The 22,000-nt window shown below is 39.4% G+C and overlaps 1 protein-coding gene and 1 non-coding gene across 2 annotated transcripts; one reads left to right on the top strand and one right to left on the bottom strand.

The window, feature by feature from the left end:
- The first annotated feature begins 13,368 nt into the window (after window positions 1-13,368).
- Window positions 13,369-18,258, top strand: LOC110909184. The gene is made up of 10 exons (XM_022154206.2): window positions 13,369-13,515; window positions 13,599-13,755; window positions 14,057-14,587; window positions 14,683-16,035; window positions 16,317-16,641; window positions 16,710-16,968; window positions 17,044-17,260; window positions 17,346-17,713; window positions 17,829-17,957; window positions 18,043-18,258. The coding sequence occupies exons 2-10, from the start codon at window positions 13,639-13,641 to the stop codon at window positions 18,110-18,112; spliced, it is 3,369 nt and encodes a 1,122-aa protein (XP_022009898.2). The 5' UTR covers window positions 13,369-13,515; window positions 13,599-13,638; the 3' UTR covers window positions 18,113-18,258.
- A 1,050-nt stretch (window positions 18,259-19,308) lies between these two features.
- On the bottom strand, window positions 19,309-19,380 carry TRNAD-GUC. The gene has a single exon. It is a non-coding gene; the product is annotated as a tRNA-Asp (tRNA).
- Between the last annotated feature and the right edge of the window lie 2,620 nt (window positions 19,381-22,000).

Here is a 22,000-nt window from a genome sequence, read left to right as displayed (position 1 = left end):
GAGTTACACTTCCCAAACCTATGACTCCGGATGACATCCTTATTTAGTACGCAGCTAATCATGCATCACTTGCCAGATCCAACTTAATTACCTGAAATACATGTAGTTTAAAAAGTCAACAAAAAGTTGAGCGAGTTCATGTGTAAGTCTGTGTGAATAAACCGTTTTAATAAGTCTGTATATAAAATAGTCCCTGGTATGTAGCAATAAGGAAAAACTGATCACCATTGGGTTGCAAATCCAATAGTATATGTGAATGATGCAGGAAGACTCAAACCTAGCAAATTTGTCTCCGGTATGAAGACATAGTCACCACTATGGGCCCCCGGCCTCATGGGTGTGGGCTCGCTACACCCAAATAGATCTATCACTCATGTCCCGTGGTCCTACTATGAGGATTAATGGCCTTAAGTGTCATGCCCACCACTCACTTGATCGCGTAATAAAAACCCCTCCTTAAGCTAATCATACCAATTATAAAATGTCTGCAATAATTTGTAAACATGTATTCCATCCCCGAAGTATAAAACCAAAAACAGTAAAGGAATAGGGGGTCATGAACTCACCGTAGTGCGTCTTGACTCGAACTTAAACTCTTTCCGCTACACGACAACCTACAACGTACTAATGTCTATTAGACGAACGGGCCGTGCCTTGGCTTAGAGTTTAGTGTTTTGATTTGCGTTACTTAGGTGTTATTTTGTTAAAACAATAATAATTATTTTAACTTAACTATCATTATTAGAAAAATAGTTAGACAACTATTTCGTGTCTATTTTCTCGAATATTTTACTAAGTGTTCGGATTTTCGGAAAATTTCGGCAGAGTCTCCTCTGTAAATAGAGGTGTCCATGCTTAAATAGCATATCATTTTCTTTTATATATATCCAATGGTTCATTTTCAATAACCAAACCAACATATAGACATACAAAACATTACATACTTCATTTCAGCTTTATTACTCGAAACAGGACTGTTTTCGAGGATTTTTATAAAATAGTTACCCTTTTCCAAACATTCTCAAATTTTTACAGATTGTCACATATGTTCCAAAGTTTATTTTGTGAAAATATCAAAGTCTAATTCGTTACCCATATTTTATAGAAAATCATTTTCTTGACTGCAATCAGATTTGTTACCTTCTGATCGCAGTTTACGGAAATATTCACTAAAAATCAACCGTAAGTCCGTTTGACGAATTTCCAGTTGGAGGATCGTCCTGACAACGGTGTCCATCTACTGTAAAAATTTCATGAGTTGATTTTATTCAGGTTTTGTGACTCCGAAAATGTCATACTTTTTCTGCAAAAAAAATGCAGCCTGAGCTGCTGTTCAAAAATAACCTTTTAAAAATAGTAAACAGTCTCGAAAAATTATGATTCCAGTGCCATTTGTTTAGTTATTGCAAAATACTCATTTTAGGCTTTAGAAATTCCGTTTTTCGTTTTAAAATGATCTCGTTACAGCCTGTTGAAGTTGGCTGGAAATCCAACTCAGCAAGCTGTTTAAGCTTTTGTGTGTGATGAACATTCAACAATCGAACAAGAATCAAAGTGAGACAAGAGTATGAATGGACTTACTACTAGCACAAGGCTAGGGTTGTAATCTTAGGATGAGATGATAAGGAATGATGGTGAGAAAAGCTTGAACAAGGCTTCTTGAGAGCACTTCCTCTTGCACCTCTATGGATCAATCTTGGAGCTTGGAATGGGGTTTGTTAGTGAAAGAGATGAAGATGGTGAAGGAAGGTGATGATGAAAATCAGTTGTGGTGAGAGGGGGGGGGGTATGAGCCGAATTTAGAGGGAGGAGAGAGAGGATCAAGTGCTAGCTTTGATGTAATGATGATCATTATCTTGGAAATGTGCATTACTAGCTTATAGGGAAATTATGACAAGAATTTGGCCAATGAAATCAAGATTTTCTTTACAAAAGATTCAAACAAAATATTCTTTAATGATTAGGGCAGATTTTCGGTTATAGGGGGGGGGGTAAAGTGTAATTTTTTGTTAATTAGTAGGTAATTATAAAAGGGTTAAGGGTATTTACAAGTATAGTGGGTGTATGTCATGTTTACATGGTGCATGGGGATTTTTGTGACCATGATTTATTTAAAATGATAAAATAATATTTCTAACAATATTTTCATGTCCCGGGAAATGTCTGGTTGTTCGGTTTCGCATCGTTCCGTTAAAGCGTTTAATTGTCCCGTAAAGCGTCTTTTGTGCATCTTTTTGTAACGAAATTAATTCCAACACTTAGGAAAGTGTCCAGGACCATTTAGTCAATACTCTGTATAATATGAGTGTGTTAAAAACTGAATTGTTATTAAAAATGTGGAATTCTGTAATTAAATTGCGTTTTAGGCACTTTTCGGCACTCAAACTATCACCTAGTGACATAGTCTTATGGTCCTCACCTCCCTACACTCCATATTGGTGTAGTGTTTTATCCCTGGCCCATACTGGCCTAAAAAATAGTATCTGTCTAAGTACTGGCATTGTCAGCATGTGTCTGAGTTATCCACTTACTGTGCTAACTGTGTTTTGTGCATCAGGTTTGTCACTAAGAGCCTGTATGAAATGATTGGAGTGACTGAATGTAAAGAATGCACATGTATGTATATGACATAAATCAGTAAGCAGTTTAAGGCGTCAGATGTAATCAAGCACAGTCATTAAGCACATAATTAGGGTTAATTAATCCGTACAGTACCTGTAATTTTACGGGTTGTCACAGGCTGTTGCTGCTGTTTTTGCTGAGGCTGCTGTTGTTGAGGCTCTTGTTTCACAACCCTGTTCGGGCACATGTTTGCGAAGTGGTTGGGATCACCACACGCAAAGCAGACTCTGGCGTTGACCGCGGGTGCCTGAGCCACTTGCTGGCCTTGAGGGGCAGGAAGTAGAGCTTGATGAGCAGTAGCTTGAGCTTGTGCTTGTCGAGGACCTGTACGGCAGTTGGGGGTGAAGTGGTCGTACATGTTGCATTGCACACAAAATCGGCAGGCGATACCCACTGGGTGATGATAAGTACATGTCGGGCAAGCAGGGTGGGGACCAGTGTAAGCATGCTTTGCAGGCGGTGCTTGGGTAACTGGTGCTGGAGCTGATCGGTGTTGAGGTTGCTGCTAAGCTGGTACCGCTTGGAGTGGAGCAGCGGTAGTGACATCACAGTTCTTGTTGCTGGAGTTGCTGTTGTTGTTCTTCCTCTTACGGCGAGAGGACTTCGACAATTGCGGAGCGGCGGTGGCGGTTTCAGCGGTTGGTGCGGCAGTAGCTTGATGCAGGTTCTTCGAAGCTTTATCCCAAAAACCAGCTTTGACTCGCTTGTCGTTGATTTCAGCAGCAAGCAGGTAGGTTTCCTCGATTGTTGCTGGCTTTGAAGCATGCACAAAATCTGCAACACAATCCGGCAGAGCTCGAATGTACTTCTTGATCGTCATATCAGCAGTCTTGACTTGATCAGGACAGATAATACTGAGCTGCTTGAAGCGAGCAGTTAGAGCAGCGTTGTCACCATCCTTCTGCTTTATATGCCAGAATTCATCCTCCAACTTTTGGCGCTCATGGGGAGGGCAGAACTCTTCCAACATGACGTTCTTCAACTCGTCCCATGACATACCATAAGCTACGTCATTTCCGCGTTTGTTTTTCTCGGTCGTCCACCGGTCTAATGCGCGGGACTGGAAGACGCCAGTAGCATTCAGAGTGCGGAGATTGCCAGGACAACCACTCTGGCGCAGGGTGACCTCGATCGAATCAAACCATTGAAACAAAGCCGTAGGGCCGTCTTTGCCAGTGAATTCTTTCGGTCCGTAAGCTTTAAACTGCGCCAGGGAATTCTTTCGGTCCCTAAGCTTTAAACTGCTTGAAGCTGAAAGCAGCTTATGGGGTTTCAGTCCTGGACTTTTCAGACGATTTGCTCACGTTTTCGTATAGTTCACTCACGATCTGAGGAACAACTTTCGCCATTTATTTGGCGACGAGAGCAGCAAGGCGTTTGTCTTTCTGGCTCTGGCAAGCAGCGCGCGAGTGTCGGGATCCAGATGACGACATTGTCTGCAACAGACATCGCCATAGGACTCAGACACAATATAATCGAATCTCACCTCACACGCCTAATACTACTAAAGCTCAGGAACACGATTACGTAACATATAAACACAGAAGCACATAAACACGTAGTGTACAGAAGCACAAAAGCACAGAAGCACAAGAGGCAGTCAGAATACAGAAACATATCCTTCAAAGTCCGTGAGCGTTCGAGAATAGCGATTGCGATCGTCCACAAGTAGCGATTTGGTCAGCGTACCGTGGTAGGTGTGCAGTGCGAGTCGTGTGTGTCGATTAAAGCGAAAAGCGAATAAATCACCAAAAATCGAAAACACATACCAAATAAATTACATAAAATCGAAAAATATCAGAGTCGGCAGTAGCGAGCTTAGAATCGAAACACATAAAAATCGAGGAATAGATGTCTCAGGCTAAATAGACATCGACCACCCAAAGTGATTCAACTATTCACAGGGACTTTTAGTACACACTTTGACCTTCGGGACTGTGCTCTCGCCTCGAATTTGGGCGAATGGCACGCATCCTTACAGTTTCGGCGTGACTTTAAGTCGTTGGAGTCCGTCGAGACTTCGGTGAGAGTTTTGTAAAACAAAATGGAGATCGAAACAAGTCATCAAGGTTCGGGTTTCACCCCTGGCTTAACAACTTCATTCCTGTTTTGATAAAAATATGGGAGAATCATGCGTCAAAGTATGGATTTCACTCCTAATTCAACGCAAATTCTCGTTTTTATAGATAATATGCGGGTCGAACAAGCAATTCAGTCGAGAGTTTGCGGTTTTCACACCTAGTCTCGACCTAATCACCAGTTCATTTTCGAAAATTAGGGTGCACTAATAGTGTAGCGTAGGCGAGAATAGCCAGAAATAGCAAGCAAGTTCGTACATAACCCCTACTGGGTATGCACAAGTCGGTCTGTTGGTACCTAACTATAGACTAGGTCGTTTCTAAGACATCGACCCGGACTAAGTCGAGTCTTGCCTAATTCCCTATAGTTATGGCTCTGATACCAATCTGTCACACCCCTATCGATGGCGGAAACATTGGGGCGTGGCACTGAGCGAAACAGATTGTCCAGAAGTTTCCATAACAACTATTATTACCAATTATTTAAAGCATCATGTCCCATACCATGATATAAAAAGTAACATAATTATTACAGGAAAAGTCAAGACAAATTGTTCTGTTCCAAAAACTCAGAATTTAAGTACAGACAATTCATTTATTTGTTTGTTTCTAGACCTTTCCTATCAATACCAACGACTGCGGGTTGACTGCCCGAGGCAGTTCGTAATACACACTCACCACTGTGAGCCATGTAATTAATTGTCCTTAACAACCCCTGAGTGAACAGGTGCTGAGTCCAAACTATAGTATTATCGTTGCTAAGGCAGGTAGACAGCAATCCATGTGTAAACATAACAAACAAGCATTCATTAAGTCACGTATAACATGCGGTAATAGTTAGCGTTAAAGTATTGAGTAGTGTGTTCGATGTGATTTAGAATAAGTAACGTATGTAACACCCAAAATGCGTAAAGCAAAAAGGGTTCGAGTATACTCACAGCGATGATGGATTGAAGGGAGCACTAGAGTAAGTTTAGCCTGATCAGAATGATAGCACAAACGATAAGCGACACGTAAAATGGTGCAAGGTGTCAGTGGATCGGACGGTAATCCGATCGGATGGCAATTCGATCGGGTGGCCGGTCGATCGGGTGACAATCCGTTCGGATGGTCATCCGATCGGGTGACCATTCGATTGGATTGTTACCTCGTTTGGGATGGATGTGTTTGTGTATGATGGCTTGTGCTTTGAAGTTTTCGTTGTAGCATTTTAAAAACAAAGAAGTATCTCTACCTTTCAGGTCGGTTGATCGAACGGCTGTTCGATCGGGCGGCAATCCGACTGGTAGAACACTTTAGTGAGAACAAGTTCACAGCAGTTTGTCACTCGATCGGATTGCAATCTGATCAGGTGGCAATCCGTATTGAACATGTTGAAAATTTGCTTAAGTCCCAAACATCACATGATCGGACGGTCACTCGATCGGGTAGCAATCCGATCGGGTGGTAATCTGTTTCAACGTTCAGATCCTTTGAATAGTTTATGAAATAGCTTAAGTATGGAAACAAGAGCAGCCCGATCGGACGGCCGGTCGATCGGGTGGCAATCCGTTCCGACGGTCTGATCGTTCTAACACTGGTTTCTGTTTGAAGCGTTGTAGTTTTGAATGATACGTTTTGATATCTTGTTTGAACAACGGGACCCGTATCTCGTCCCAAGTGACCCGACCGAACAGGAATCACCCTAGTCCAAACAGTTCACGGTTTGAGTCGGTTGTCCATGTTCAAACCCGAAATCAACATCTCTCCCGGATAGAATTCAGATCTGGAACTAACGCATCACTAAGAATGAGTAGAAGATCAGAACAAGCTCCGATTCCATCGGGTTTGAGTGCATTGAGTGTAAAAGTGTTGAAAGAAAGTTGGAAAACTATCTTTCAATCCTTTTCACCATGAATATGTTCAGATCTATGCAAGATCTTTGTTTATTTATGTGGAAATCGTCCAGATCTAAGTTGTTCTTGGTAGATTGAAGCCAAAACATAAAGTTCATATGAACACCATGATGATATCATCCTTGAACACCTCAAATCTAATGATTTCACGATTAAAAGTTAAAATTCAAAAGATAGAAAGGTGTAGGAGTGCGTGTAGATCAAGAAAGTACAAGATTTAGGTTGAAAACTTACAAGAATCGCGAGAAATCGGAAGAAAAGTAGGCTGGAGCGAGCTGGTCGAGTGGGAGCTGTCAACATCAAGTGATGTTGACATATGAGGGGTATTTATAGGGTTTCCATAAAAGGAAAGTGGGGGAGTGGCTGGTCGATCGGGTGCAGCCCGATCAGGTGGCAACTCTACCGGTTGGCCACTCGATTCGAGTGTTCGGCGTGACGAGTTTTGCTGTTTCGATTTGCGTGCTGAGCGTTGTGATGCGATAGAGTTTCCCATTCAAATTACTTTTAATCCCAACTATATATATCTAACAAACAATCATCCTAAATTACTTGCGTTTAGCGTTTGCGATTCGATTGCGATAGCATTGCGGTTGCGTTTCGATTAATCACCACAACATAAATGTAAATAAACATGCACAAGTTGCACATAAGGGCACACACACACGTAAAAGAATATCCAAAATGCATAATTCGAGTTGCGAGTGTGATTGCGATAAGCGATAAACATCGATTAAACCTCGATTATTAACAAGTACTCCACATAATACAACTAACGTAAACAATTAAATAGACTAGCTACAAGTCAAAGAAGTCAAAACAGAAGTCGAGCAAGGAGTGACAGATCGCAATTAGCAATCTTTTCTTCCTTTGACTTCAATGTTGACTTTGACTTGACTTTCGAAACATGGGGTGTTACAATCCTAATACATGGTTTAAACGAAACAACAATGTAAATGTATATATCACTATAGGCATACGTGAATGCCTTGTTGAGAGTAAATCTAATTGACTATATCTCAAGACTGGAGTGATTTTATACAAAGATCGTTCATCAAAGTGACTTGGATTAAGGCTTACGTTTAAGTCCTTAGGAAGTCAATGGTGAAGCCTTGGAGATAAAAAGGCAAATGAGTTATGATCCTAGTGGATGGAGTTAACTATGGTTTTGAGACCTTCCTAAAACCGATTGTTTTGGAATGGTGAAATAAAATTTCATTATTGTGTTTAAACTAAGAAACGAATGTTCGGAAGAGATAGTGCGTTATCTCTTAAGGCTGTGAAGAATCAGAATGATGCATCTTCCGTTCACATGCTAGAGTATTGTGGTCTAGAGCATGCTAGACTAATACTTGTTAATTTATATGCTCGACGGAGATTAAATTAACTTTAAACATTCAAAATATGTGATGACATAATAACGAATTTTGTGCTAAAACAAAACTATAAATAACTTCATATGTGAAGAACTCATATAGCTCAGAAGCACTTATGAGCAATATTAGTTTGAGTAGAGTAATATAATTGGATGTCTGCATTGACAAAAAGATATGGATAATTTTTATCCTATCACGCGGGTCTAAAAGTCATCAAGAATAATATTACTCAAGCTTAATTAAAATGCAAGCAATACGGGGGGAGAAGCCAATTAAGAAACAAACCCTTAAGGGTATGTAGAAATGGTAGTTGAGAAGTTTTCTCAAACTCAAAATGAAAGGGAGAATCTTTCATCACCCTATTTGGATGCTATCCAATTACACTTAAATGTGGGGGGTGACTTGCATTTGAATGTGGGAGGTTTGATAATCAGGATTTTAGCAATCTAAATAAATATTGCAAACACATGACCATGTGGAGTACACAATGGTTATATGGAGTCAATCGAGTTGATTAGACTTGAATGCCAATTGGTTTGATTGAAATCTAGTAAGATGTCAGTCATGACACACTAAAGGCATGATGAAAACGTGTCTAGCCATGAATTGAGTTTCATGTCATTCTAAAGACAGGGTACATAACTGGATCCAAGTTGAGATCATGAGTTATAAGTCTTACGAATCGACTAAAAGGCAAAAGTGACTAGCAAGTCAAGAACACGTTAGAACAGCTGATCGCAATTTTAAATTATCGTTGTTGACTTAGCGAAGTCAACAAATAATTTTGGATCATACAAACCATTGGGTTGATAAGAGATCTAGTTGTGGAATGAGACTAAAGCCCATGGAAAAGGGACATGAGGGAAACCTAACCTAGTTGACTGGAGATCCCAAGATCTAGGTTCAATAGGAAAACTTAATCATGAACTGAAGGGTAGTCACTGTGGGGGCATAGCTAATATATATGTTTATATATAAGCTAGTGTATATGTTCATATATTCCCCTAAAACTATAAAAGGGTGTTTAAATATGTCCTAGTCCATTCCTATAATATTCACTGACATTGTTATGAGACTAAGCATAATATATGGCTAATTGATTTGTGGAAATCATAGTAAGCCATAATGCTTTTAATGATTTAAAGGAATCACCTATGTGAGAGAGAAGTAGGGTCGCTTCGAATGGCATTGTGGGGTGCGCAATCATAGAGCTCTCGCAGAACCAGGCTAATGTTCCAGGACCATAATAGGACACGATAATGAGGGGATGGCCCGGCTAATGAAAGTATTGTGTGAATGTATATTGTCGTTTACACAAATGGGGGGTTGTTCAAGGACATCACGTCTACAAAACCCTAGTAGACTAAGTGTGCTTCACAAAGGAATGTTCAAAGGCAAAACCTACCTATCCTGCAATACTCGACTATCGAGGTTTCATCGGGGAATTTTGTGTGTTTTAATCGATCTCCATTCATGTGGGGGATTGTTGGAAATTTAGTGAAAATGAGTTTTTCACTAAATATTTTTGACATCAATAATTATATTTATATATGTGTGGTATAAATAATAATTAGTGGGTTTGTGTTCTATGTGGTGAGAGGATCATAATAATGAATCAAATTATGTCCAAAATGAAGCTAAGGTGAATAGAATATCGATGCTCGAAGTTGAGTGATTGAAGTGAATATTTCTAAGCTTTGGTGACTCTAGTATAAATTCATATTTGTCATAAATTGTTGGTTTTATGACATTTAATCTCTATTCAAGAGTCATGGGTAAGTTTTATTATGTCTTATTATTTTATTTAATATGACATTAACATGAAATTAATCATTTTTGACTCATAATGAAGGTTTCTATTGTCATAAATGTCTTTAAACAATAGAAATTAAATATGGAGTTTTAGTTTTTAGTATAAAAGGAACCTTATGACTCTTTGTTAGATGTGAGAAAGAAAATAAAATTTGGAGATGAGTACTCTCTACTTCTTCCACCATCACCAATTTATATCTATTTATTTTCCCACATAAATTAGAACACTATGATACCCGATGCTATCTCGGGCGCGAGTGCCATCTCCGGCAGTACACATACTGTTCCGGTTGTTGTACCCTGAGAGACAGAACCGTCTGAGAGGAGGCGTGGAATCTGTTTTAAGGGAATCGTGTTGAACACGTGCCTCAGCCACAACCGTCAACATCAATTTGTTCATTATTGCAGCCAAGAAAGATCGCACAAGAAGGTGCGGTTGAAGTTTTCCAAATACGTGGACTTGAATCAAGATTGGTATAATTAAATTATATTTTTACATTTGTTTATTTAGTTTATGTAACCGGTATTGTACTAGTAGAATTTCCCACAAATAACGAGGTCTCGTTATTATTTATTTTATTAATATTTTTAATAAAAAGTGAACCTAGTTCCTACATTAAACGGTTTGATTGTTTTAATTATTTTTATTTTGTTGTTAGTTCTAAGATCTAATTGACAACCGGCTCCGGCGTGAACCGTTTACGCGAGAGTCATTTAACCTGGTTCCGAAGTGAACCTGAACCGTTAAAATACGGTTCGGTTCCGATTCTTATATTTAGCATTAAATGGTTTCGTTTCGGTTTGGTTCGATTCTATTCTGAACCGTTAATTGCACACCCCTAGTGAAATCCATGCATATTTGTTTTCTTTATATCTTCGTTGTTATAAAAACGAAAAGGTGAATAATAATTGCAATATACAATACATTTTTTTTTTCTAAAAAAAGGAAAATTGTAAGGTAACACCTTGGTTTTCACACTAGAAAAGAGATCAGTACTGGTAACTATCGAATCGGTACCGTATCGCACTGCATAGTACCGATACCAAATTGTAGCTAAAACCAAAACTGAATGTACCGTATATGTTCGGTCAATATTGGTATGGTTTGATACCATTAAAAATTTATCTGAATTCAAAACTGAACACCGTACCGTATACGTTGGTATGGTACGATATCGGTATTCCTTATCAACTTCGCATCCCTATTTCACACTACTAGAAAATTGTTGTGTTTCCGACCAATATTTTCGCTGAAAATCCGTAAGAAACTGCCGTTTCCGACCAAAATTATTTGGTCTTGAAAAAGACAAGTGAAAAAAAAAATCCTACCGAATTAATCTGCCTATTTTTTCTTGAACTAGTTGTTTACTATGCGCGCGCGTTGCGGCGCGCTAAACCAAATTGTTCTATAAGAATGACAAAACATGTCAAATAACAAAAAGTAACTCAAACTAAAACGTCACGTATTTTCGGTACCGGTTCGGCACCGGTATTCACCGATTTTTACCCTCAAATACAACCCCCGCCCAAGGGGCCACGCCGAAACCCAAGCCCACCCGGGGTGGTGACTTGGGCGTTTGTACCCAACCCACGACACAACCCCAACCCCATACCCCATATTCTAATATTTCCTAGATTTTTTTTAACACATAGCCGTTGGCAAACGGCTCGCACAAACGGCTACTTGTCTTGGCCAATGAGATCCCGTCATGTCATCTTGCTAGCCCCGCCCAACGCTCGGGCTGAAACCCACCGCCTAAGGGGCCACGCCGAAACCCAAGCCCACCTGGGGTGGTGACTTGGGCGTTTGTACCCAACCCACGCCACAACCCCCATATTCTAATATTTCCTAGATCTTTTTTTTAAACACATAGCCGTTGGCCAACAGCTAGCCTAAACGGCTACTTGTCTTGGCCAATGAGATCCCGCAATGTGATCTTGATAGCCCCGCTCAACGCCCGGGCTGAAACCCCCGCCCAAGGGGCCTCGCCGAAACCCAACCCACCCGGGGTGGTGATTTGGGCATTTGTACCCAACCCACGCCACAACCCCCGCCCCATTCCCCATACCTCATATTCTAATATTTCCTAAATCTTTTTTTAAACACATAGCTGTTGGCAAACGGCTAGCCCAAACGGCTACTTGTCTTGGCCAATGAGATCCAACCATGTCATTTTGATAGCCCCGCCCAACGCCCGGGCTGAAACCACCGCCCAAGGGGCCACGCCGAAACCGAAGCTCACCCGGGGTGGTGACTTGGGCGTTTGTACCCAACCCACGACACAACCTCCGCCCCATACCACATATTCTAATATTTCCTAGATTTTTTTTAAACACATAGCCGTTGGCAAACGGCTACTTGTCTTGGCCAATGAGATCACGTCATGTCATCTTGATAGCCCCGCCCAACGCCCGGGCTGAAACCCCCGCCTAAGGGGCCACGCGGAAACCCAAGCCCACCCGAGGTGGTGACTTGGGCGTTTGTACCCAACCCACGCCACAACCCCCGCCCCATACCCCATATTCTAATATTTCCTAGATCTTTTTTTTTAAACACATAGCCGTTGGCCAACAGCTAGCCTAAACGGCTACTTGTCTTGGCCAATGAGATCCCGCAATGTCATCTTGATAGCCCCGCTCAACGCCCGGGCTGAAACCCCTGCCCAAGGGGCCACGCCGAAACCCAACCCACCCGGGGTGGTGAATTGGGCATTTGTACCCAACCCACGCCACAACCCCCGCCCCATACCCCATACCTCATATTCTAATATTTCCTAAATCTTTTTTTAAACACATAGCTGTTGGCAAACGGCTAGCCCAAACGGCTACTTGTCTTGGCCAATGAGATCCAACCATGTCATTTTGATAGCCCCGCCCAACGCCCGGGCTGAAACCCCCGCCCAAGGGGCCACGCCGAAGCCCAAGCTCACCCGGGGTGGTGACTTGGGCGTTTGTACCCAACCCACGACACAACCCCCGCCCCATACCACATATTCTAATATTTGATAGATTTTTTTAAACACATAGTCGTTGGCAAACGGCTAGCCCAAACGGCTACTTGTCTTGGCCAATGAGATCACGCCATGTCATCTTGATAGCCCCGCCCAACGCCCGGGCTGAAACCCCCGCCTAAGGGGCCACGCCGAAACCCAAGCCCACCCGAGGTGGTGACTTTGGCGTTTATACCCAACCCACGTCACAACCTCCGCCCCATACCCCATATTCTTATATTCTCTAAATCAATATTTAATTAATATATGTACTGTTCATTCGCTTCAAATTTTATTAGTATATAATTTTGTTTTTAATTTTAGAACTACGGTTTACGTACTTGGTTTGGGTAAAAAGTTATAACTAAAAAGTCATTATTTTATAAATGTTATTTTATTTGTTTAACTAACTTAAATAATTACTTTTATTTATTTTAATTAACTATTTAAAAAATGGTTTAGAGATAAAGAAAGATGTATACATGTGTTTAGGGATGATTATGGAATTTGGTATTGAGGACACACTAAAAAGATGTTTGACATGGTACTGGAAAATATCATTTGAACTTGTGGGAAATTGTAACGGCTTCATGTAGGACATAATTTGGACTTCATGGAACCTGCAAGTCTATTGATTCCATGCCCTTTCACCTTCTTTAACTCTATAATAAGAACACAAGTAGTGTTGCATTTTTCACCACCTGTATGCATGTTTTGATCTAAACATTGTGGCCATAAGTCTAAGGTACACCACACATCTTTAAAAGGTCCACTTTCTTTCTGTCAATCTTCTTTTCGTTCCATTTTCACTTGTTATATTGTTTTTAGGATCTAAAGGCAAAGCATATAAGTGGGAAATTAAACGATCATGATGATGACATTAGCTAATAAGAAGAAACCTGAAAACAAGGGAAACCGATTGGTTTCCGAGGTTTTTTCTTGGTCTCTTAGTGATGTTCTTGACAGAAATCTCTACAATGGCAAGGTTTGTATATATACCAAGAAATCTTAGATTCATTTTTGTTGGTTTTCATGTATATTTGCCGATTAATTTTTTTATTTCGAGGTGATCTAGCAAAATGATAAGTATACACATGACAAGCGAACTCATGATCGACTATGCTAACATGACAAAACTCAAAAAACTGCTTCTTGGACTAGCGGACTCTCTAGAAACCAAAACATGCTTAAAAACCTCATAGAAACGCTTATGATTTTGCCAGATCACCGGAAAATTAAAAAAAAAGCTGTTTTTACCATCTTTGAATCTTGTACTAATTTAACAGGTATCGGAGATTCCTAAGACATTTTCTTCGGTATCTGAATACACCAACTCATTCATCTATCCTCTTTTTGAGGAGACACATGCGGATCTTTTATCCAACATCCTAGGAGTCAATCGTTGTCCTACCTTCAAGATTTATGATATACATCCAGCTAAAGGTTTTAACATTCCCAAATCATTGGTATACACCATTTTGCTTAGAAAAGGTCGACTAGGATCTTACGAACCTGTGGTTGGAGATCTTATCGCGTTGACTGATGTAAGACCAAAATGTGTGGATGATCTCAAGAGGCCAAACATGTCTTACCTTGTAGCTATAGTTCATCGCATGAAGGTGAAAAGTAATACACTTTATGAACTTCATGTTTTATCATCTAAACCAATCAGTCTGGATCGTTCTGGGAATGATGTAAAAAATTTTGTTGTGTGTCTTACAAACTTGACAACAAATATACGTATTTCGCAAGCACTTCACGCAGAGGTAGGAGAGAAAAAGAAGATGTTTGAAACACTGCTGAGAGTTGATTATTCTGTAAGAATTAATATCAGTCATATCTTTTCTTTATTTGTTCAAACTAAGTTTTTCTTTTTTGGGAAATAAATTAACAATATACAATTTTTTAACAGGTTGAAGAAAGTTGTGTCGAGTGTTGTCTTGATAAAACTAGAGACTTGTTTTTGTATAAGATAAAGGAAGCGCTTAAACGTTTTCAGCTTGATAGCTCACAAGAAGCTGCTATTCTGAGTTGTGTTGCTTCAAGAGCCTGCGGTCACAAGAATACGATAAAATTAATCTGGGGTCCTCCAGGAACTGGAAAGACGAAAACCATCAGTTCGTTATTATTCATGCTGCTGAAGATGAAATGTAGAACTCTAACATGTGCTCCAACAAATATTGCGGTTTTAGGAGTTACTAAACGAGTTATGCAGTTAGTGAGGGACTCTTTAGTATATGATACTTATGGTTTAGGGGACATAGTTTTATATGGGAGTAAAGAGAGAATGAAGATAGACGAATGCGAAGATCTTTCTGATATATACTTAAATTTACGTGTTGAGATTCTTTCTGATTGTTTAGCTCCATTATCGGGATGGAAAGGTTGCAGTGAGTGGATGATTCGTTTCCTTGAGGATCCCGAGGAACAATATCAATTGTACTTGAAGGAAAAGTTAATAGTTGATGAAAGTGAGAATGATGATGATGATGATGATGATGATGATGATGATGATGATGATGATGAAAAAGATAATTGCAGCATTGAAGATGATGACAATGAGGGAAAGTTGCGTACTGAAAAAGAGGAGTCGAGTGACTCGCATATGAAGAAAGCATTGAAAACTAAGAATTGGAAGACAGTCATTGTAAGTACTTTGAAAGATGAAAAGAAAGGTAGAAATAACAAGGCAACAAATGAAGATGAAAATGAGCAGTCTTCAAAGAAAGATTCAGATGAAAAGTATTGTAAACACGATCTTTTAACTTTTGAGGAGTTTGTGACAAACGGTTTCAAATTTCTTGGAAATCGTTTAATATTTTGTATCGAAGGTTTATACACACATATGCCAACATCTTTCATATCAGTAGAGGTAGCAAAAGAAATGGTTGAGCTTGTTAGTTCTCTTAAAAGTATCAGTAAATCGATAAAACAAACAGTTGCAATGAAAATAGGGTTAAAAGAAGCCTTCAGATTCCAGTGTTCAAAACTCAGATACCTTCAAGAGACACTGCAGTTTCCAGAATTTAAGGAAGATTATGAAATTAAAAGATTTTGTATGGCAAATGCTTGTTTGATATTTTGCACAGCATCAAGCTCCATCAACTTGCATTCAGAAAAATCAAAACCTTTGGACTTTCTTGTGATTGATGAGGCTGGTCAACTAAAAGAATGTGAATCTGTTATACCTTTGCAGCTCAACGGTCTTCGCCATGTTATTCTTGTTGGAGATGAAAGACAACTTCCAGCCATGGTTCAAAGCAAGGTTTTCATCTTATCTATACATCCTATATATATATATATATTATGTAGAACCTTTTACCTATAATCAATGTCGTAGAAATCGGTTCTAGGCGGCGATTAGTAGCTCGTCGGAGGTCTGCCGCCTGGATTTTCCGAAATCGGTCAATGTAGGCGGTAAAAGTCAACATTAGTACCCCACCCCCCGACTAGCGCCTAGCGCCTTCTACAACATTGCCTATAATTGTTATTGCTTATGGGTCTCAGTATTAGAGTATTAACTAACTGATTGTAACGTGTTATAAGATTTGTGAGGAGGCTGAATTTGGAAGGAGCTTATTTGAGAGGCTTGTGTTACTTGGGCATAAAAAGCATCTTCTAAATGTTCAGTACAGAATGCATCCATCCATAAGCCGGTTCCCAAATAGGGAATTTTATAACAAAAGTATCTTGGATGGTGTAAATGTCAAGAGCAACACTTACGAGAAGCGTTTTCTAGATGGAAATATGTATGGATCGTACTCGTTTATAAATGTAACTTCTGCGAAAGAGGAGTTTGATCAGAGCCATAGTATGAGAAATGTCATGGAAGTAGCTCTTGTTGGTGAAATTGTTGCAAGTCTTTTTAAACGTACGCGACTCCTTCTTTTTTATGTCTTTTTGTTATCAGCCATTTAACTTTTGTTGATGTCTTCACAGAAGCTGTTGCTAGAAAACAAAAGGTAAGTGTTGGTTGCATCTCACCATACAAGGCTCAAGTAAATGCATTACAGGAGAAGATTGGCCAAAAGTACTCCGGATATGAGAATTGTTTCACTTTAAATGTCCGGTCAGTTGATGGATTTCAAGGGAGCGAAGAGGACGTGATTATTATATCCACAGTGAGATGTAACGGCAAAGGATCTGTTGGTTTTCTTTCAAATCATCAGAGAACAAATGTGGCATTGACTCGTGCCAGGTAAGTATAGATACGAACTAATCTGGTTTGCCTTTTCTTTTAGATCTTTTTTCATAAATTTGATCGTTTTTGTAGACATTGTTTGTGGATATTGGGGAACGAATCGACGTTGGTGAATAGTGGAACTATTTGGAAGCATTTAGTTGTTGATGCTAAGAATCGTGGCTGTTTCTACAACGCTAGCGAAGACAAAAACTTGGTTCAAGCTGCTAGGAATGCGTTGGCTGAACTTGGCCAACTTGATAGCTTATTCAGCACGGATTCATTACTTTTCAAAGAAGCCAAATGGCAGGTATGAAAGCGCGCTAGTAACGAGAAATGTCATATGTAATCACTATCAAACACATTTTAAAGTGGCTTTATTTGGCTTATTATAGGTGAAGTTTAGTGACACATTCTTAAAAACCGTAGCAAGACTCACGGATCATGAAATTTGTAACAAAGTGGTTTCTCTTCTGGTCAAACTTTCGGGCGGTTGGCGTGAACCAGAAAAAGCTGGAAACTGTAGATTGAATACAGAAGGAAGTTGTACTCTTATAGAGGAGTATAAGGTTACACAAGACTTGTGTTTGATATGGGCGGTTGATATTGTAGCACAAGATTCTGTTTGCATTCAAGTCTTAAAGGTGTGGGATGTGTCATCTGCCAATAAGTTTGAAGAACTGTCAAAGATGTTAAAGGAAAAGGTTTATGGGAATTATACTGTAAATATGATTAACCGCTGCAAGGAAAGACGCACTGAAGGGTACGTCTGAATACATATATAGACTCTGATCAAGAGTTAGCGTTGATTTGATATAAATTAGTGTTTTTTAAACAGTTTTTTTTTTTTTTTTTTTTTTTTGTGTAACTGTCAACAGGAATTTGATGCTTCCAATTACATGGCCTATGAATTCAGACACTGATCAAAGTTGGTCATTGGCAAGTCGTTTAGCTGCATTGAGCTTGAGTAACCAGCCTACATCATCATCAAGATCGTCAAGTGACTGGTGAGTTATTGGAGCATGGTTGATGGCTAATAAATTTTTGTATCTTACACAAGTCTGATTGATTTTTTCATCTTGTTGTGTTTAGGAGGTTTGGTAACAGGAGATCCAACAAGTATGGTGATTCAAGGTCTCATGGAAGGGGAAGCAGGTGGTAAAGAAGCTCTTTTGTGAACCAAGTATGAACGATTTGAGGGTGGTGTGTTGAAGTTTTATTAATGTGTCTTGTTTCTTAAAACACTGATGTGAAGTACCTTGTTTGCTGCTTAAAGATTGTGTGATTCTAAGTTTCTAATCTTGCTCATTTGGATAATGTTTTTAATATATTTACTCAAAAGTCTTAAATATGGCAGATCAATAAACTTCATACTTATTTCTAAAAAAAATTAAACGATACTTTTTCGTCTAAAATTAAGCCTCAACGATTTGCCACTTTCCTCGTCAGCTGTCCATGGACAACTTGAACGCGACTGCAGATGTGGAACTGAAGGTGAAGTCGCCGGATGTTGATTCAGAGAGTCGTGGATGAGATTGGTTATGCACTAATGCTCATAAGGGGCTTCCTGTGCTTGTTGTTATCAGCTATGGTGATTAAGGGGAATTTAAATAGGAATGGATGGTTTCAAGAAAATCTTGAAGAAATCTGAAGATTTTAGAGCGACTGTTTGGGAGATTTCCTAATTCTTATATATTTATTTTTCTTTATCTTTGAACGGCCAACTTTCATTGATAAGGCAAACAAGCAAGACGCTAGCAGCCCACAAAAGAACAACTGAAAAGAAAAATTACACCAATCTTCTCAAGTCTAACATTTAATCAACGACCTATTTTTTATTCAAAGATGTCCTAGAGATTTGATGGCTTTCATCACCTTTGAAACCGTGAAAGGAGTATTAGAGAACATGTAGCTGTTCATCGCTTTCCAAATACACCAACAAGGCGTCATGATAACATCTTGAAAAGCTTTCCGTTTCTTTTTATCAAAAGCTGGGCAGAAGCTTTCCTAAATTCTTATTCAATGGTTCCATTTGAACTCTATCAGTCACTTTTCAGGATTTCGCGGCCATGTAAGTGTGACATCCTTCATGCACTCATGTTTAATTATTTGAAAGGCCAACAAAATACTCTTTTAAAATTAGGCTAAGAGACACTTAACAGCCTTGACAAGTTCACTTGTTTCCGGTTGAAAATCATGTCATTTGGGCTTCTTCAAACGCACCAAATTGCATTTTGACTGATACTATAGACTGCCAACAGAAGGGGAGTTTTGCATCAATGCACAGATGTTTTACATTGGTAATTTAGTACTGAATAAAGATTTTGACAATTAAAATCACGTTTTAAAAAATTAAGACGCCGTTGCCGGGGATCGAACCCGGGTCACCCGCGTGACAGGCGGGAATACTTACCACTATACTACAACGACCGTTTGTGTTATCGGCTGGTTTCAATGACTAAAGTTGCATTATCATGAGCAATGTTTATTTCATAATGAGGCGCCACAAATCATTAATTATGGAAAATTATCTTGGACCAACTTTTATTATTATTGTTGTTGATTTTTTTTGGTTTGGTGAGGAGTCATATTGATACAAAAATACATGTAAAAACTGTTTAGGTAGAAAGATATGTAGGTTGTGGCATGAGGGTTATAAGACTATATGCAGTGGGAGGATATGAAAAGGGGATATTAAGCGTCATGTGGCAGCCACGTCAGCAAATGGAGTGTGGTAAAAAATGCACGGAGTGAGAGGGCGTAAAAGTGACGTTTTTAAAAAATAAATAAATAAACATTAACTAATTAAAACAAATCCAAACAATACCCACCAATCACAGCTTCAGGAATTGATACGATACGACCAGACGATAAAATTGCCCAAAAGCTGCTCCAAGATCGTCCAAAACGGCAAAATAGCAAAAAGTAGGGTTTCCATGCAATTTGGGGGGGGGGGGGGGGTGGGTAGTGCACGGTCCTCCCAACCGCCGGAGTGATCTCACTCCGGGAGCCGCTACCCGACCAAGCTAGCTCCGCGATGACTTCCCCATGCCAAGTTCTTACCCTGGGCGACATATGCCACTCCCAAAACTCGAACCCGGTACCTCTGGGAAGAGGTGGGTGTCGGTTTCCATGCAATTTGGAACGTATTTAAACTTGTTTTCACCGACTCACATTGTCGCGCCACGCGGCCCGGCATTTCTCACCGTCGTGTGGCGCGAACATCACTAAATTGGACTTTTGTTAACCTGGCATGGTCGCGCCACACGACCATCCCTTTTCTCCTCGTCGCGTGGCGCGGGGAAGTTGGTTTCCAGCACTATGATTTTCTTCCACTTCCAGGTACCGTCGGGCCCGTTTTTCGACTTGGATGTTCTTTTCACCTCATTTAGGCTTCGTTAAACCTGAAAAACCAAACACTTGATAAGCACATATACCAATAGGAATAAACACGTTTAAGTACTTAAAACCGACATAAACCAATACAAAATACAACGTGTTTTCACACGCATATCACCATCCCCACACTTATCTTTGTTTTGTCACGAAAAAATTGTCTGCAATGGAATCACAATCAGAAGCATCGGTTTTCAATATATGCGGTTATATTATAAAAAAATCGAAACACGCATTAACTGAGATTACAGGTATATGATCCATTTAAACTCAACAGCCGGTTTCCAAGCCCTTATTCATAATTCATTAAGTTCATGTGAATTATTCATCTATGGATCCAACACTCAAAAGACCACAACGCTACCTAATCCTGTTTCAAGCTTATGAGGTTAAAACATACTTATCTACCGTCTTATATAAAAAAATCGTATGTATTTCCGATTAAATTTTATGATGGATAATGGATGATGTTATAAGCTTCGATATGCTCTTATTTATGATCAGCTTAGCGGACATACCCCACTCGAGTCACTATCCCAGTGGTTAATGTCATAAACTTCACATATTTTTCATTTTTTCTAACTTTACCTAGTGGGTATGTACCACTCGAGTCACTATCCCAGTGGCAATACCATAGGCTTTGTCAGTACACAACTTGCTCAGATAAATGGATTGATGGAATGTATTTTTTTTTCTGGCACCACCTTGTTGCGGATTTAATTTCATAAAAAGAAACCGATGTGCCATTTAACCGAAATACTTATAAGCTTTTTATTTATAACGGTACCCCTTATATTCTCCATAGTTTCGGCTTTGCTATAGCTCCTAAGACGAGAACTCACAAGACTCCTAATATTTAAGTGTATTATATCGATCCTAAGAAACCTGTCAACCGGTTGGGCCTACCCACATAACCTAAGTTAGACGCATGCTCGAGCGTTTCGTTATCTTCTATATATAATAACTGAAAAGTCAACGATCCGATTTACCTATCATCTTCCACTTTGTTAGCAAAATATTTACGGGACAATTTCAAATATTTTCAATTTTTATGGATTTTTGAATTATTCAAAAAAGTATTAACTTTTCTTTATATAATTTTTTTTTCATGCAAAACCTAACTAAAATACTAGTTTCCCCTCCACACACTTAAAATCTACATTGTCCTCAATGTGGAAGGAACGTACGACTCAAAAATAAAAAGAAAAAAATATGTATACAAAAGACTAGAACAAACTGCCCTGGTTAAAGAGCAGGATCCTCGTGAATGTTCCACAACGACCGTATAGCATTTCTTTCACGGTCGTGTTCAGCAAATACTCGCGTTGCTCTCTACAAGCGATGTTTAGATCATCCCCGTGCAAATCGAGATTTAGTATGGACAGTTCTGACTGAATCCTGATCGGCATAGGATAAGCTCCATTCATGTTTCGAAGAATTCACCTATACAAACTCAAACAGGACACTCAAGCGTAATACCGAACTAAACAAAAATTAATAATATAAAATAATAGAAAAATATTATTGGGTTTTTGTTTTGTTTTGTTTTTGTTTTAATTTTTTAATTTTTATTTTTTTTTGTATTAAAAAAACTAGAAAAACACTAAGCGCGCTAATTGCCCGACAATGGCGCCATTTTGATGTAGCTGTCATG

Source organism: Helianthus annuus, chromosome 14, assembly GCF_002127325.2.
Source record: "Helianthus annuus cultivar XRQ/B chromosome 14, HanXRQr2.0-SUNRISE, whole genome shotgun sequence".
Classification (NCBI taxonomy): domain Eukaryota; kingdom Viridiplantae; phylum Streptophyta; class Magnoliopsida; order Asterales; family Asteraceae; genus Helianthus; species Helianthus annuus.
The sequence above is the reverse complement of the archived record's forward strand: the minus strand, read 5'-3'. Positions and strand labels throughout refer to the sequence as shown.